Below are 19,432 nucleotides of genomic sequence, written 5' to 3' on the forward strand. Positions count from 1 at the left end.
CGCTGGAATTGTACTACGCTGTACATACTGTTGTTCCGTCGCGCGCTCCGTCCTTTTGCCTAAAACGTTGGGAGCCGCCTTCCCAATGGGTTTCAATGTGTTCGTTTTGTACATTAAAATAAAGAAACAATGTTACTGTTTGTATATATATCAACTCATAAACACTGACAGTGCGTCTTCTCTCCCATCCTGCTCTCGATTGAAAAAAGGCATTTAAACATATACAATCTGACCGATATGTTTTATTGTGTCTTTGTCTGCGCTCCCTCAATCCATTACATCCCCATATGCAATGTTCTCTACATCCCCTGTCAATTGTGTGCCAATGGCTTTTTTTCCCTAAAAGAAAACAAATCTACAGAAAAAAAAAACAAAATTTGCGCGCTCGTCTCTACCTGTGCTCCGATCCGTACCAATGTTGTGCCAATGTGTTGTTTTCGTTGCTTTATCGTGCTTCTCTGTTTCCGTCTCTCTACCTCTTCCACAGGGTGCTGTTTTGTGACGTTTTACACTCGCAAGGCTGCGCTCAAGGCGCAGGACGCGCTGCACAACATCAAGACGCTCGTCGGGGTAAGTAGAGTTGCCGATTTACATTTACATGTTTTAGCAGCCCGACACACACAGATACAGAACATCCAGAGCCTGCCACTATCAAATCACTGCTCAAAATATTGACACCATTCTGCTGCTTGCCGTCGATTTCATTCATCCCGTGAGATTTGTTAAACAACCACAAAAAAAAATGTGTTCTATGTACTGCCGACCAGTCCAAAGTGCGTCTTGCTATGTTCCTTTCCCATGCGGCGACACATCGTTTTTGATGATTATTCGTTCAGTGTAAACCTCCGTGTATTCGTGTGTGTATGTCGGGTATTTGCGTACGTCAAAGTCAACGTCTTTTTGTGGCGTCCTGTGGTGCGTCCCATGTCGACGTCCCTCTATGGTGTGTTGCTGACCACACAACCATCGCTGCACCTAAGCACTCGTCACAGCTTTAACCAGAGCTTCTAAATCCGGCAAAAAACGAGAGCTTTACATCATCGGTGCATTGTACACTACCACGCCGCAGTCAGGCTTACGCGCGCTCTCTGCCAGCTAGCTGGTTGCGAAATATCATCAGCACCGTATGTGCTACCATTCGCGAGCACGGGGCAGTAATATCTAGCTTATCACAGCGTTTGTTAGTGTAGGGGGGGGGGGGGGGAGAGTGCACCAAGTCAGTCAAACAAATCTTTTACTACGACCACCGTGTTTGCTGCACTATTGTAAAGCAGAATAAGAGCTTCTTTAAACATTTATGTAGCAAAAGCACACAACGGGAGTAGAAGAACTCGGCTTATATGGTCGAGAAACATCGGGGAGGGGAGGGAAAACACGGAATGTGTGTGTGTGTGTGTGTGTGTGGTGATGACACTGTCAAGTGCTGGATGGATGAATTGGACGAGTGTGGTGTGCACTATTCAACGGCTGGTGTGCTTATCTGTCCGCTTTGCCCGAGCAGCTATCAACGGGGAGCTGCCAAATCGCATGGTCGTGTTTTACCTTGCCCGATAAAATGGGAGAAGGAATGTGCAACGTAGCCCTGCTTTTTTGCTCTGTGTGCCGATGAAGTAACGATGGAGCTCACGAGCCTGAGGTTTTTTTCTTCTTCGGGATTGTTAAATTCATGTCATTCTCATCACTTTTTAGCGAGCATTTGGCGCACAGAACAAGCGGACCAACGGTCAGACAAATCAATTGTGATGAGAGAGAGTAGGAAAAAAGCGCTCCACAAATACACAGAAAGTCACTTCGCTCCATCACTGTCAGGCGCGTACTTGTAAGCAGCAGTGGATGGAAGGGAGCCACATGATTGATGCAAGTACAACGGAAGCCAGAGTGTAGAAAGCTATCAACATCGCAAAATGAAATGCAAAAAAATGGTCTGAAAACTCGTCAGTAGGGGCAAGAGGGAAACCGGCAGTGTTTTACGATTTGTTCGTAATATTTTATTAAATCCTTTGTAACGTGGCATCGTATGATTCTTTAGCGCCCAAATGCAGGCAAACTAGATGAAATACTCCCGAAAGTATGCAACAGTTTTTACAAAATGTGATTAGTACTAAGTTTGTGTTTTCAGCTTGCGTTTCAAAACAAGATTCTTTTTAATAAAAAAAATCGAGAAATATAGAATTTTAAATGAATGTGTATAACATAGAAAAGGGGTAAGAGTATAAAGCGATGCTAATAGATACCTCAATGTCTGCTTATTTTCGCGTATATTTAGTCGGCGAGAACACTTTTAGTAGCTATAACAAGGCATGGACGAGCTTGCTTATAACGTGACCGTGCATTAAGACATATTATAGCATGACAAGTCTGAAGAAAGAGTGAAAATGATTGAACACACGGTTGGGCTATGTATGCGCCTTAATTTAGGCAAATGTGTTGTAACACTCCTGAAAGTATGCAATATGTATTACAAATAGTGTTCAATATTGCTGTTTGACACAAAATATAGGGTTTTCATACCTGACAACAAGTTTTAACTTTAATTTTCCTCTTTTTATGTTTTAAACAAACCAAAAAAATATTTAAGGTTGATTCATCTAAAAAAAAGGACTGATAGAGAACGAAACCTGAGGGGAAGAGTAAAGACTAAAAGCCATGCTAATGAATACCTCAACGCCTGATTATACCAGCACCGAACAAAGCTTCATCGAGCTTGCTCCTGGTGACGTGCTGTCATGTGAAGAATTCTTTAGAATCTCTCCGTTTTTGCTTACAACCCCAGCGGCACACACACATCAAAAGCATGATCGTTCCGCGCCAAAACCCCTTTCTTTGTGAGCCGTTTTTTTTTCCTCTTTGATACGCGGCAAGTAATCGTCTTTTGAGCGCGTTTGAAGGTGTCCAAGCGCACCAAAGCCCTTGATGAGTTAGGTTGCTTTTTTGCGTGTGAAAAGCGCGACTCGCGACTAAATCACGGCTAAATCCCTGCCAACCACGGCGGTGACCCTAAAGGATGACACACGCTGATGATGATGATGCCTTGTCGTTGGGTTGGGAGCTTTCAATAATTCATGGATATTGATTTTTATTTTTTTTGTCTGGTGGACCTCAACACAATCTATGGGGTGCACTAGTCCTCCCGTGGTTTTGTAGTGGCACCATGTGGTAGCAGCAGCTGTGTCCTGTCAACAAAACGGCTTTCCCAGTTGACGACAGCTTTAGCCTTGGTGTGTTGGTAGGGTGTGTCATCAAATTGTTATGCTTTCTCGAACAGAAAAACTTTTCCCCAATCATACACGAACACATACCGTGCCACCCGTCGCCACAGTTTTCGTTGGATTTGTGGGCAAAGTCTTTCGATTTAACAACCTCACTCAACAAAGCCCATCGTGGAAGGTATATTGAAACAAAACAAACTACCGAACAAAGTATGTTGAATGTTTCACCAAACTGTGTCCCTGAAGTGATGAAGCCGGGCTCAAACCAGGATATGCTTGATCCATTCCATCGGTACATTTCCCTCATAGCGAGTTCACATGCACCAAACCTCCTCCCCGGGAATGACTATTTCTGTGCAAGTGGAGCAAAAAAAAAAAAAGGAAAATCGAAACAACTTGCTCACATCATTATTAAACAGCAAATATTGAAAAGTTTGCCCGATAGCGTGTCATGCTTTCACCGTCTCAATCACTCCACCGACTGCTGGCAGACGACCGAAAAAAAAACGAACGTTGCCGAACGAATATTACAACACTGATACACCACCAAAGCGCAGCCCGTTTCACTTTATCCCAACAAAAAATCAACTCCACAGAGTGCTTCACGCGACCACCACACACCGGAAATCCGGGCCCTTTCCGCCCTTGAAGCCTTTGTAAGCGAGATATAGTGTAAGGTTGATGGGAACGAAAAAAAAAAATGCTCAACACTCATTTATTCCAACACCCGTCCTGTTGACTTGCGATTTTTGGTTTGCGTGCTGGAAAAATTCTTTCCAAACGGCCGCGCCACGATGGGTGGTTGATGATGATTTGATCCTGTTCGGAGCAGCGGAAGCATCACTTCGTTCCCTAGCATCACAACAGAGTAATTTGGCCGGTTCCCGGGAAGTGCTTCTGGAGTTTCTCAATAATCAAAGCACATCGATGACTGTACTCAAAAGCGGCGAGAAGGTTGGGAACAAAAAAAAAACAAACAGTCATTTGAATGCAGCCACATACTTACACGTGAAGCTCGTGTAAGTGCGCGTCCGGAAAACATGGTTCGCTCGCATCACAGCAACTTCAGCAAGGAAAGGTTCAGCAGCAGCGTGGCTGAGGTTCGATGTCGAGCATTGATGAAAGCAAAATGAAAATCCCTGCCAAATCATTTACCCACCACCACCACCACCACCACTGCCACCATCATATCGGAGAGAGCGGGCCGAAAAGGCAGTGAATGAAGCAGTGCGAGTGTTTTTGAATGTACGGAGCATCATATTTCCTTTCTGCAGCTGGCTCTCCAATGATGTGCGCTGCGATGCTGCTCGAACGTTGTGGGGCTGACAAGAAAAAAAAAGAAACTAGATTTTTTCCTTTTCTCCTTATCGATTTTCTTCGTTTGTGCTGGCCCACATCGACGGAGGATCCACTTAGGTTCGACAGAAACGACACGGGGAAGCTGTGGGAGAGCGTTGCTACTACCTGCATACAAGCTCCACAGCAGCCCCTTAAGTTGATCCTTCAAATCACCGTAATTTTATATTAATACACATCCAGTCTCATATTCGCGCCCACCCACTCCAGAACGGTTCTTTAATCTACGAAAAAGCACTGATTTTCACTTCCTTTACACTACGCTACACTGCTGGATCAGCACATCAACTTCCGTGCACTGGTTTTCGTACGACTTTGCGTATTGAATGGCGTATCCGTTTGCGTTTTGCAGCAAACGGCACAAGCTCAACAAACTCGAGATACATACTTGCTGAGCGGGAGTATTAGCACCTTTTGCATTACCGGATTCTTTCTCCCCCCGTTTTTCTTGCTTGTTTGTAGGAAAATGGTTCATCAAAGACACATTCAAGGCATCATGAGAAAGGACGGAAATTTGCAAAACGATGAACCATCCTTTACCGCCCCCCGGGTGCGTCATTTGGGAAAAGCTTTTCACCATCATCACTTCTGCGGGGGGTGGGTTTGATGCGTGTGTGTGTCTGGTGTAGCGACAAGGAGTATTTTCCATTTTCCATCGATGTTCGATGGAGAATTTTCCATTCCACAAAAGTTTGAAATGGCCCCTCACAATGTCTAAAAACGGACAGCTTGAGAAACCGGATGTTAAACTCGTTTCACTCATTTCACCAGCCAGGCATCTACTTTTAGGTTTGGTATCATTTATTTATTTTTTTAACCGAACAGATGCCGACAAAGTTTCTTTCTCCGGGTTCGATAGGCTTTTGTTGGGAGAGGCTACGTTTTTTGAGCTTTCTGGGAATAAGCAGCGAAACGTTCCGTTTTTGTACAGCAAACTTCGAAAGGCGAGTGATGTGCGGATAGCATAACTTGGGGCGTATTAGCATAATTTGGTGTGTATGCAATCTGCTTGCCATAACACAGCTAACAAACATCGGAAAGAGGTTTATAAAGCATTCTTTAAACTATTTACAAAGATTATTTTAAACTCTTGTAGTGTCTTTTAGAGTAAATAAACTACTTTGATAAGTGTTCAGCTTTTGATAAAACAGATACTATCCGCATCGTGAAAATAGTTGTTAATCGAGTGCTAAATCGCTTGCAACGACCGACAAGTCTGCCTTTAATTGTTATTTAAATACAAAAAACGAAAAAAAGCTACAAAATCCCACACTGACAAGAGTGGTCATCGCGTGGGAGGGCTGTCCTATTATGTCTAAACCCTCACTCTCTCCACGCCGTCATGAAAACGAATTAAGTAATTAGCAACGGACGGGTGTTGCACCAACACAGCGCACCCCGAGGGCTGGAGAAGCGTTCGTGATCCACGGTGACACACACACACAACGCCTCCATCATCATCATCATCCTTCACATCAACACGACCGGTAGTGATTTTGCATGCTCTGCTGTTCCGGAAGGTGTGGCGGCCTGGTAGTCCAGTGTGCAACAAACTGTAAAATTGATCGAAGCTGTGTGGAAATTAAACTTTAATCGATCTATTATTTTCAATTTACATAATCATAATCGTTTAAACTCATAATCAGTCGACTCTACTTCGTGATGTGCGATTGCACGCGGGAGGATGGGGCTCGCTACACAGCGCGTTTGTTTGACCGATCGTGTGCTGGATCGCGTCCCGGACGCGTTAGCAAGCTGTAAAGAGGGTGTGTTTGTGATAATCCACTGCCAGCTCGCTGTTGGCTGTACGAAACGGACAGATAGGTTGAGAATTGTTTTTCAAGGGTAGTCTCGATGTGGAGTCTCTCTGGACATCACGACCTGTTTGCGTACGAACCAACCATGAACGAGCGTGTGTTTATGTGTGGCACCGATGGATGCCACATGGAGTTGAAAATTAATTGCTTTCCATGGGGCGCTGTTGTTTTGATGCGTTGTGTGTGGGTTTTAGGTATGAAATGGAGTGAGTTTTGCATACTTTTAGGCGGGGAAATTTCGATATATTTTCTGCTAAATCTAACCAGCTAGAAACTCTCAAATATTCATCAAAACATAAGCCACTCATGCTCTCAAACAAACAGACCAAAAATTTAAATACTTTTTGGAACCTGTCCAGCTCAAAAAAAAAAACGAAAGGCCAGTCAGCACCGAAAAATGCCATCATTTCTCAGCTCACAAAGGGGCACAGGGGCACCAAAGAAATGACCACTGCAGAGCGTTGGCATGCTTTAGACTTTCGTTTTGCAAAAAAAAGCTCATTTACACACCCGCTTTCACTACGAAACCAATCGCCTGGAAGGGATGATTGAAAGGAAACAGTGTTTCCGTGTATGTGTGCTTAAGCGAAAATGGATAAAAATCATCTTCCGAAAGTGTCGGGAGTGTGTCGGAACCAGCAGTGCTGTACGGCATGAATAAGTGCTCGAGTCGTGTTTGAGTTTCTGAAATAGCAAAAAAAAAACGAATCAACCAACTGCGCGCTCGGTAAACGAGGAAGTGGATAAGATGAATGACACCTAAATGCATTTTCATTAACTCTCCTCCAGTGCCTGGGTTATTCCTTTGTGTGAGTGTATATAGCCAACACACATACACACACACACATACCTTTGGTTCATCAATTGCTGAAAAAGAAGCGGAGATGATGGTTTGGGGTAAAACACTGCTGGCACTATATTTTGTGCCACCATCATGCAATCCCGCTCCTTCCCGGATGTGAGCAGTTCAAAGATTCATTTGAATACCGACTTGCTTGAATGCGACAAATTTGCTACCGAAGCACACCGAAGCTGCTGCAGCATCAGCTCTTGTGCCTTGGTTGTTAAAAGGTACGGTTTTAGCTTCCTTTTTTCTCTCTCTCTCTCTCTCTCTCTGCTGTCACCGCTGGTTCCTTTTTCACCGTGTGCAGCGTCACGGGGGCGGCAAACGACTGCTATGAACGCTCCGGTGAAGGATGGGTTGCGAGCAGGGATTAAGATAGGTATGCGATGCTTTAGATTGTGATGATACCGCTTCAAAACTCAGGTGTGCTTCCTTCGGTTTTTATCGGGCTTTTTCAGCAAGCTTTAGCGGCCACCTTTTATTTTTATGGTATCAACATCTGGTTGTGCTAACTCGCTTTTTGGCATCTCATTTATTTGGTTTATGATGTTCCTATTAAATCGTGTTCATGCATAATTTCAAAACTTTATGATGTCATTTTATAAAATAACGCTATTAAGTTTTTTTTATATTAAAGAAAAAAAATTCTCATTTAAAAATGCTTAAAAATCAAATTAATTAATTTCAACAAAAAATTATCCAATATTTCTAAATCTCACCACATCGCTCTACAACTCGCACCCAGTGTGCCACTTCCTTCCGTATGCTAGCGCTGCGCCGGTTGCATACGACCAGGCGCTTCGCCACTCAACCGTGCCTCACACGTACGCCCGGTTGCATAGCGCCTGGGCGCGTGCGGTGCAAAGATTGAAGAGTAATTTGCGATAAATTTAGCTGTTGAAAAACGATTATGTTCTAATTTTATCAGCACATTGCCGCGCCGGTTGCAACCATCACCGGTAAATGTGTGCAATGAGGGGCGTCTCGTCTTTCGAGTGATCTCGCCCCATTTCTTCCGCCATTGCTCTACAGCGGAGCGGGACACAATCTGTTCAGCTGCAGCCATCATCATCTTCATCAAGGCGACGATGCTGTGTCTTCGTGTTTGAACTTTCTAATGAAGGTTGGCGCATACTCTGCTGGAAATGTTGGAAATGTTAAGTTAAGCGCCGTTGATACACACCAAAAACGCACTGTAGTCTATTTTCGGGGAGATAAGGCAAGCGATGAAGAAATACACACTCACACCCAGAGAAGCAAACCATCCTTTTCTCCTTATCGTTCTTCTCTGGTGTGGTGTTGGAAAAGCTTTTGAAAATTTGCTACAGCTTCTTCAGAGCGTACTAAACCCCCACACACTAACCGTTGGAGATTCTTTTGCACATAAAATCGGTTAAAATGCTGGCCCAGTTGCCAGTTTTGAGCCGGTGGTAATTTGCTTAAAGGCTTCATCGATTCCCGGGACCGTCCTTGGTTGGTGCTTGAGTGAACCTTTCCCATAATTTGCAGCATTGCGGCAGCATTCCTTTTTTGTTGCTAGCGTCGTTCCCCTTATCTATGGCCGGCCAGCTGGCAGGGCTGTTTTGAAGTGGGACCACAGCTACTGAAACGCCTGAAATCAGACACCATGACCGACGATCGGCGTATGCGCACTCCTTTCGAGGAAAGGGAAGAGATTGTGTGTGTGTGTGCGCCGCACATGTGGAATTTATTTAAACTTCTAAACAGCTTCTTCAACCTCATCCGAACTACCCAGCGATATCGTGCAGCAGCCGGGTGTGGCGTGAGCCTTTATCGAACCTCTCTCGGCCCAGCATCAGTCGAACCTCGAGAAAGGCAACCCAAACCCAGTTCCGCTTCTTCTCGCATTTTGATGCAGGCAATTCTGAAAGGGGTTTAAATAGCACAACAGCACAACAACAGCGACTGGAGCTCTGGGGGGGATGGACCATTAACCGGAAACCCCGTCTGAAGAAGAACTAGCCAGCGGGCAATCGGGGGCAAACGAGACCAAAATGAAGCCATTTCGAATTAGAGTTGGGGCAAGTGTGCACGATACGAAAGTAGAAATTACTGCCCCAAATCATGCCGGCAAACAACAAAAAAGGTTTGGGGCAGGGTGCCGATAATGCCGAAGAAAATGAGCAGCAACTTAGAACAGTGTGTTTCTGCACCATCTTCCCGACGCCTGGACGGACGGCCAAAAGCGCAACGGGATCCTTCCCAACGCCTCCATGGCATGGCTTCTGGTGTCATAATCGTGCAATTATTTCCTTCGCTTCACGAGCGTCAAGTGGGTTTTTCGGTGGAGCATGGTGCCAGCGTTTGGCAAGTGTACCCTCGGCGCCGATTTTCACAACAAGAGGTGATAATTCTTGAGAGAGTGGGAAGTTTTCAACTTCAGACAAAGACAAAGATCGACATGAGGCAGCCTGGAATGGACGAAAAAAACCCCCCGAAGCCTTTAGCATTAGCGTTCAAACGTGAAGGAACTAGACGACGAACCCAGGTCTTCCCGCTTATCCCGGATATGGTTGCAATATGGCCGTTAAAATTCATTTTTATATCTCCCAGGTGAGGGAATTAACGGCAATAACACTTGCCGACGGGTCTTTGGGGCTTACTCGGGATCTCCCTCCATATACACACTCACAGTACCGGATCTCCCCTAGCAGTCTAGACGGCGACCACTGATGAACGACCAAACCAAAATGATTGTTTTAAGGAGAGTGGTTGCAATACAATAAAAAAAAAACTCGCTGAACTAATACGAACGATATTCCGGTACGTTCTTTGTGTTGGCTTTCGATTGAGTGGACGCTTGGAAAATTCCCACTCAACAACAACAAAACATCCCAAACAAACTACCTACAACACATCCACATTCCCTTCTATATAACCAACATTGGGTTCTCTGCCTGTGTCGCGTTCGCGTGCCGACTTCAGAGAGGCAGCAATCATCATCAACCCCAGAGCGGGGGAAGTCTTTTATACATATGTGAAGAGCGCGCATTACGTCGCATTTTAAAACCCCAAACTCCTGATGACACCGGGAATCGCGCTCAAAGGACGAGTGTCTGTGTGTCTGTGCAAAAGGATAAATCCCTTTGTGGTGGTGGTGGTGGTGGTAGAAATCCTGTTAATCCTTTGCGGGTAGGATTTTGGGGAGGGAGTATGTATGGCGCGAGGATTATATGGGCAACACATCTTCTTTTCCCATCAATGTTGTCCTTCCAGCGTCCGAGAGTGGACAGAGTTTGGATAGAATTGAGTGTGTGTGCACACACACACACACACATACACACCAGGTCGTGTTCTGCAGGCATTGTCGATTGTCGACGATGGCACCTCAAAAACCCCCACTGGCTGCACCATTGGGACTCGGAGAGCGAGACAACAGCCGGACAGTAGAAGCGTGTGTGACCGGTTTTCTAACACGACGTCGAGATTTCTCAACCCGAGCCCCGACGATGTGTGCCAACGATTCTGCAGCGATGCGCTCTAATTGAATTTAATCTGTCTCGTATTTATATTTGGATTCTCTTGCCCCCGTCCCCGAACAGCTCGCCAGAAGCGATTGCAAGGGACCAGAAGAGAAGGCAGAGAAGGGTAGGCAAAGGACCCGAGGACACTGCTCTACTCCAGGGAATCTCTTCAGGAAATTCTGGAGCACAAGGAGGGGAGTGTTGGTGATAGTAGTAGTGGAAGAGTGAAGAACCGATTATTATGCTACCAACTCGTTGCGCAGTAGAGGTGACATTTCGATTCCGATTCCGACGTGTAGTCGTGTCGTTCCTTCAAACTCTTCTAACACAATACATAGATCGGTGAGGGTGGAAGGTTGGTGACTTGTGACGACGCACTGCCGGTGCTATATGTGCTTAAGGATATGGTCCCTGCAGGCAAACCGGCAAGAGTGACCTGTTGCTGGGTCCAACACACTTTTCAGCTACGCAAGCGGCAGAGACACACATGCCTCTAGTATGTAGAGTCTTGCCGTCTATTTCCCCTCGAGGTTCTTGCCACTCTCATACATCTGTATGCAACCAAACACACACACACATATACTCACACACAAGCACGTTTTTCTCTCCCAGTTTTGCCAGCCTCTGTGTGTCGTGTGACCCCGTAATTGGCTTCTAAGCCGATGGGTATTTTCCATTTTAATCCCTTCATAAGCTTGTTTTCTGTGCAATTGTTGCTCCTGCACGACTACTGCCCCCGGGCAGTCGGGCTCGAACGGAACGAGCCCCGATTGTCTTTGTTAGGTGGTGGTCGAGCCTGTTCGGCAAACGGAGGTTTCATACAAGAGCGGAGATGATGTAGGCTAGGCTTAAATTGAAGCTTTAATAAATTAAAAAGGGAGAGATAACCGGTGAAGAAATCTATACCTTTGGCAGCTGTTTTGGATGAGCTTTTTTGTGGGGTCAGTTTCCACAAGCTCTCAGCACTCAGCACTATTTATAATAAATGCAGCAGCTACAGCATGCGAGCTACACAAGTTCTTGGAGTGCATATCCATAGAATGTCACCAAACAGACCATCCATCTGTAGCATAAAGTCTTACTTGGAATAAGATTAAAAACGCACACTATAAGGAGCTTTTAATTGCAATCACCACACACACACATGACACGATATAAAGCAACTCAAGTGAGCGCAAAACCCTCGAGCTTTAAGCACGGTGGGCTTTAACCTTCATGATGTGTTCTCAGTGGCCTGCAGCATAACCACCGTAAGCGTATCCTGTACTATCATACCTGAAACACAGCTATTACCACTACGCTCGTTAGCAGCGCTTTCGGAGATGGGAGGCAGCTTTTAAGCAGCATCTGACGGGGAGCCTTAATTAGCCTCTTAAAGCGGGAAAAAGGCTTAGGTAAAACTGCAAGGCTCGTTTTATCATACGATGCTCTTCCTTTTTCTTGATGAAACAGGTTCTAGCTGGATGATGCACCATGTAATAATCTTGTGTGGAGGTGGTACCGAGCTTGACAAGTAAACAAAAATTGGTAACATATCGGAAGGATCGGCTTGACTGCTTTCACAAAGTAAAGTTTCGACAGGTTGGGCCGAATAAGTTTAAACCTCTGCCCTGGTTCGTTCCCCCTTAACGAGCACCACAACCCTGAACGCCCTGTTTCAATGCATGTCACTCTCTCTCTCTCCTTTTAGTTGGAAATATGCTTGGAAGGGGATATGCATGCCACACATCACCAAGGAAAACGGGGGGGAACTTTCATTAATGGGCCACACCACCTCACCTGTGGCTTTGAGTTTCGGGAGCTCGGGGAAGTAATAAATTTACCAACACACCACCACACCGGGGGCGGTTGGTTTGGTGGGTGTAAAAGTTGGACCACCGCCTGTGCACTACTAGGGGTAAAACAGAGGTTCGCCACCTTCGGCTTGGGAGCGCTGGCCCATGGAGGCTTTGGTGTGTGTGTACATGCATTTTCCATATTTTGCCCGTGTTTCGTTGCTGCTTAAAATGTTCTTTTAAGCGCTTGAGTAAGTTTGATTTGCCCTTTTTTGTACCTTTTTGAGGCGACATTCATCTGTGGAGGAACACCTTCAGTGGCTGGTAGTTCATATTTTATAAAGTTGCCCATGCCCATGCCAAGTTTGCACATTAAAACCCTTCTTCCAACGGTTGGAAGTAAATTGACTGCACTCGTTGCCCCAAACTCTGGCAGGTGATGGTCGTGCATGCAAGGGATTGTCCTTTCCGTTATGGTGCAGCTTTTGATGGAAGCGCGACGTCGCCTTCCACCTACCGATAATGTACGTTTCAATAGACTTTGTGGCCGGTTGGAGCATATGTGTGCTAGTGTATTGGAAGGGTTTTGTTGCTTGATGAGCGAACGAGCGGGCACGATTAACAAGAGTAATGATCCTCGTTCCCAGCTGACGGTAGCCGTGATGATGATGATGATGATGATGATGCAGTTTAGCGCCGATAAAGACGTTGACTGACCGGAAATGGGTGGTTTCCCTATGTGTGTTTGGTGCAGGATCTAGCACGAGGTATCGTCACGCAACACCGCGATAGCTTACGCCATGCGCCGTTCGAACTCAATTAGAAGGGGGCGTAAGGATACACGTGGTTTGTGCATTTGTGGGGAGCAAAAGTATACATAGAAGAACGGGTTGTGTTGATACGCGAAGGGGTCCCCAAAAAGGACACCGCACTTCAGGACGTCGTATAGTGTGTGACTGCTACGTTAAATCATACCCCGGGACAGAACGAACCGAAATTGAAGCCTGTGTTTTAAATGTGCTACGTTATATTTCTCGGGCACAGGCCGGCGTATCGTAGAGTGCTCAAATTTAGGTGCCATCGGGTGGCACATATGAACGCAAAAAAACCTCCACCGAGTGCCTCACTCAATCCGACACAGGACCAACTCGATACGACCGACCGTTACCGCCATCGAAACCCTTAATTGAATCATTTCAGAATGCATCTCTTCCACGAGGTTTGGCTCCGAAACTCATGGCGACGTACTGTTGGAACAACCCACTGTACTACTGTTACTACCTCACACATACACACACATACATGTCCACTAGCACGTCGTCCTGCTGCTGATGATTGTGAATGGCCGGCACGTTTGCTAGGGGGAATGGTTTTTTTACCGAAATTTGGCGTGAGATTAGTGTGTTTGGTCGTGGCGTTTGGTGGTGTCGAGTTCACTTCAGTGTGGGAGGCGAAGGAAAAACGGAAAAGCCCGAAATGAATTTACCCAATAGATATCGCAACGGTTTCGAAAACTGGGAAAAATACTACTGCACGGCATGTGAGCCATCGTACTGTGCAATATTGGCGTGTGTGTGTGACCGGAGTGGACGAGTGCCAATAAAAGAAATGTAAACCTCGTTAAGCGATCAGTTTAAACGATATAGTTGGTGGTTGTGGTGATGCGTCGTGTGCATGTGGTTCTTTCCATTCCATCACATCTCGCGGAGTCGAAATCGAAACCAATCAAGATGAGACGCGGTTCCGTAAATTGAAATAGAGATATATTTTAGAAGCCTGAAATGCAAAAGACCTGAAAAAAATGGAATGAAATAATAGTAAATAGGCTAAAGATGGATCGTTTGCAACACAGTTCATTAAAGACTTACTCTGTCACGCACAAACGTCCCAAAAGCCGACATTATCCGCACTATTAGTTAGCTGACTGTCTCTTGGAACGCTCCCGCTGTGTCTCCATCGTTCAAACTCGTTCCACGAAAAGGCTGAAGACAGCATGAACACACGCCATCGCCTGACGGTGCAAACATACACACAATTATTGAATAATAATGTGTTTATTGTGTATTATTAACGTGCGGCTCGGTGCACTACTACTTGCATGATACTCCCGCAACAACAGTCTCTCGCAATAGTGGCTTGCGAGTGGACAGCACAAATAGTGCTCGATGTTTAGCATCCCATCAAGGACGTACGTTTCAGAAGGAGCTGGCAGGCTGGATGCAATGTCTTCTGCCTGTTTGCTATTTCTGTGCAATGAAATAATGAACGTCACCGGAATATGGACACGGAATAGAATTCCAGCCAGTAGCGTTGTCATGCTTGGGCTATTTCCGTCCAGCGTGTTAACGGTTTGGTGTGGACGCTGTCAAGGTTTCGGCAGTGAAACATTCCCGCAGGCATTATTATTCCAATTATTGTCGGATACGCCTGAAGCTAGAGTGTATGAGCGTGTGTTTGAAGATTGAACAAAGAGCAAACATATTTCAACTGTCTAATGGAAGCTATAAACCAAATACGCCTGCAGTTATGCAATTCGTACAGCGAAATGCCTAAATTTATGCAATTCATGCAACGGAACGCCTAAATTTATGCAATTTATACAACGAAACGCCTTAAGTTATGCAGATGAAGATGCATAATGGTAGTATTACGATTTTCATGCTAAAATGTATCAATTTCTTGTTAGGTTTTCACATTTTTATTAAAACTATTCAAAACAATTGCAAACCAACAACCAACAATTGCAAACGAGCAAGAAAACTTTACGACAAGCGATAAAGCAGTACAAATTTGCACTTTGAATTACTCCAACGCCCGGCGAGTCGACAACTGCTTAAAAACCAGCCCACCCATCCACCCTGCTGGTAGAAAACTATAAGTGTTTTCTCGCTCCCCGAGTACTGCTTAAATGCTAAAGTCAAACAACCTGACTCGCTGACTACTTCACAAACAATACCACTCGCACCTCAACAGTCAAAATTATTTCCCTGTTTGCTTTCCTTTGTCCCCATTTCGTGAGACGAGACAGAGAGAGGAAGAGAGAAAGAGAAAGAGAGTGAGTTACGCAAAGTCCTTTGGAGGGCTGTTTTCTTAAGATGTCTTCCCAAATCGACTCCGACTGTACACCCATTACGCAACGGCAAAGCACTTACCCAATAGTCACCCTTGCAGCAAGCAGCACAACAACACAACAACCACACACCAGGCCAGAAATAATGGACCTCCCGGGCCTCTCCAGGAAAGCATCGCAAGAAGCTGCGAAGACAACAATACTGTGGGGTGCACTCGAGCAACAACGGGGTGTAGTGACTTATTGTCGTTGTGTTGGTGGAGTTCTCCTCTCCTCCGATTGGTAGGTTAGGGAAGATGAAGGATGTACAGGTTTTGCTGGAAGTTTTGGGGTTTCCCACTTAAGAATAACTACATCTCCCCGCTTGCATCCTTACCCGCAGCGCCCGTTCACAGGACAGCAGAGAGAGGGTGAACTTGGTGTGAGAGAAAGTTTTAATTAAGGAAATATTTGCTCTACCGCTCTACCCACTCGATGATGGAGCACCTTTTGGCAGCAGATCTGCGTGGTTACACCGTTCCCGACTCCAGTCGGTTAGATCCGGTGCAAAGGATAAGGCTCCGATGGCAGGTAGGGCAGGGCAAACTACTACTTCTACCAGGGACAGTGTGCGTTGTCTTTAATTCGAGCCGCTTTCCAGGGCAATGGTGTGTGTAAACGATAGTGCCTGATCCTGCCAGTGTTGGGGGTTGTTGTTTTAGTTTCGGGAACAAACGGAACGTTTCCCTCCACACGTGCTCTCCGTTCTAGATCCGGTGCTAATAGTTGTGTGATGATGATTTCATCATCATCTCGCAACACTCATCAAAACCATCAATACAAGGATGGGGAGAGAGGTAGACTGGAAGCTTTGGGCTTTGCTTCTCTAATCATTTCCTAATTATGTGCATCACTCGCACATACACATACATGCGTGCCTGCGTAGCGCGTAATCTGATTCGCCATTTATGTGAGTGTGTGTGTGTGTGTGTGTGTGTGTCTGCTAGCCGGAAAATGCGCACCTTGTTCACTCCATAAATTGTCCATTACGCTAATTATGCGACCAATGGCGCATGCAGCATGCACAGTGAAGCCGCCATTGCGTGGGAATATAGGGTAGGCGCGCACGCGGGAGGTTGTGTTTCACGGGACTAATTTCATCGCTGTCCGATCCGAATCGAATTAGTGACTGCTTAGGGTATTTAGTGTGCTTTCCCTACTATTATGCTCCTTTACAAACACGCACACACACACACACGCACACAGCATGCCAATAACGCTGCTGACTCTAGTGGTGGAGATATCCATTATCCTGCCAATCGGTGGCCTGTGACGGCAGCAGTCGCCATCGCAACTACTACTGCCTCTTGTGTACCCCATTTGCCCCCCGCGGGTAATTTACTTTCTTCAACACTAATATGTGTCTTTCTTCTTATTCTTCTTTTTCTCTAACACAGATGCACCATCCGATCCAGATGAAGCCGGCTGACAGCGAGAATCGAAATGGTAAGTGGAAAAGCGGGTTCACTTTACGGGGCTGGGTTGGCTTGAGTTGTTTGCCGGTTTTTCTTTCCATTTCTCCAATTACAACACACGGCACCGAGTGTGTGTGTGTGTGTTTGAGTTCTATCCCCTTCATTATTTACCGATTTCATTTCCACTGTCTCAAGCCAACAGTAGCACTCAATAGTATTTTAATTAAATTCAATTGACCTCAAATGAACGTTGACTGGAGTGTTGCGTATGAGAGATGCAAAAGTTTCTCTTGTGCCGGGAATTAGGTTTATCGGTTTAACCCGAACCACACACCGACACAGCACAAAACATGAAACATGGTGGGGAATATCCTTCCGGGGTTGGAGAAGGTGCACAGGACCATCTTCTGCCCCATCCTGTCGATACCATTCCAGCAAAGCGAATGTCAATTTCAATTCTTCCGCAATGCCTCATTGACTGCTTCAATGCCTGGAGTGGAAGTGGATGCACTCATGCCTTAAATTAAATGTGAATTGTTTGGAATTTCTGTCCAGAGTGTAAGCGATAAGCGCTAGGTTTAAGCCTTCTTTCCCTTCGACGCAGTTCATTTTGGAGTTGGAAGCAGTGTGCAGTCTCAGACTTTGAAGTTTTGATTCCTTGTACAGAGAGATATCTGGAGCATAGGGTCTGGAGGATTATGTCAATTTTAATCTCTTCCTGATGCGGCAGGATGTGCTCCAGAGTGCGAGAGAGATTAGCCATCACTGTGTCCGAGTATCAACCATTCCAACTGGATGATCACTGTGCTAATATGCCAAGGAATCGCCGATGCCAAGCTTCGTTTTTTCCCTCCCTGTTAATAAATCAAGCCCTAGCACAGGATTAGCCCCAAACAGTGATAGTCGTAATGGAAACATCATCCGCTTAACTCTTCACTGTTCCTATCGATGGGGTTTACATATGGATCTCCTTCCATCCTTCGTTTGCAGTAAAGCCAGGTGTAAAAAGGTGCCAACAGACCACAGAGCAACACACCCCAGAACTCCTTGTACCCGCGGTTAAGGGCAATCTAGTTGACGCTCTTCTTGCCAGCAAATAACAACAACTTTCCCAATTAAACTTTTTCGTTTTCGCTTTGGCTTTTCCAAATTTGGACCACCAAATCGTGACATGATATCGTTCTACAACCAGGGGAGCAAAACCAGGGAGCAAACGACGACAATTGACGCGGGACCAATGTATAGGCTGATAAATGTTTGCCAGACACGACACGGGTATCCCATGGAAAGTCAGTCTACCTGTGTTTTTTAAGAGTCGTTCTATAGTGGGGTTTACAGCAAAAAAGAAACAAACATCAGGTTGTGTCGATGGGAGGTTTCTGTGTCGGTTGCCCACTTTTTATCGATGCACACGGACAAAGTGGACGAACTGCTGTACAGCGTATTTTGCAATGGTTCTCAGAAGTACTTAGGCGAACGATTCGATCTACAAATTCCGTATCTACTTATTACCTCGTGTTTATCACATTCTTTCGCTCTCCAATCGTAACTTGTTTCTGTGTGAACGTAGAGAAAGGTTTACGCAGAAAATGAAGTAAAAAAGCAAACCCCTTAAGGACTTGCTAACGATGGCAAAGGTTGATAGACACAAGAGAAATAAACGAATGCAGCCAGCACACACACAAAAAAAGATGAAAAATTGCCTTTTTCTCTCGGTTCACTCTAGTCTAGAGCAGGCAAAAAGGGGGATCTTCTCTTGTACCGAGACACCGATCTATCCGTCCCATCCCGCAAGGTCCCCAAAGCATGGGGAAACCCATGCACAAGAAGTTTGGGAAATTGAAGCGCGTCGGTCCGGAAATTTGAAGAATTCAATTATTGGTGTCACTTTTCTGTACATTAATACCGCCAGTATCTAGGAGTCCAGAACCTTTTACTTTTTTTTTACTTGCTCTCGATTCTAAAAGCCCAAGATTGATGAGAACCGTGACCGCCATCCGCCAAACGGAAATGAAGTAACCGATAACAAGCGTCAATGCGGTTCCAGCAGCCTGATTATCATTTCAAGCTGAGCTAGCACGTCTTTTCGATTTTGAAATGGCCTTGTCCATTATGTCCGGGACAGTGTCTACCGTCGGATCAATTAATTTGATGTCTACCGACCATTTTCCCCCCTCTAAAACGTATAATATCTTTTGTTCTGAAGACTTGGGGAAGAGCTGTAATAACTCAGTGCATTTTAGTGTTTTTTCCCTCTACCTCTGTCCTTTTAAAGAGCTCTCCTTTTTTAAAATACTCACAACTCTCGCTGCAAAATCCTCAGATTCGGTTATTGTTTCTTCTTTGCAATTCAAATCCATCCAAAATGCGAATGAATAGCAAAACGCGCTGGGTAAAGAGGTTCCAAGGATCCCGTACCAAA

The 19,432-nt window shown here is 45.5% G+C and overlaps 1 protein-coding gene across 17 annotated transcripts in view; it reads left to right on the plus strand.

Moving 5' to 3' along the window:
• The window catches only part of LOC1271433 (CUGBP Elav-like family member 2), a 291,660-nt gene that overhangs the window by 171,682 nt on the left and 100,546 nt on the right, over positions 1-19,432 (plus strand). For all 17 annotated transcript variants that reach the window (XM_061659160.1, XM_061659156.1, XM_061659153.1 and 14 more), the window contains 2 exons: positions 488-570; positions 16,993-17,041. In XM_061659160.1, coding sequence (XP_061515144.1) covers positions 488-570; positions 16,993-17,041 — 132 coding nt within the window. The remainder of the gene's footprint in view (positions 1-487; positions 571-16,992; positions 17,042-19,432) is intronic.

The sequence above is a fragment of the Anopheles gambiae genome, chromosome 3, assembly GCF_943734735.2.
Source record: "Anopheles gambiae chromosome 3, idAnoGambNW_F1_1, whole genome shotgun sequence".
In the NCBI taxonomy this organism is placed as follows: domain Eukaryota; kingdom Metazoa; phylum Arthropoda; class Insecta; order Diptera; family Culicidae; genus Anopheles; species Anopheles gambiae.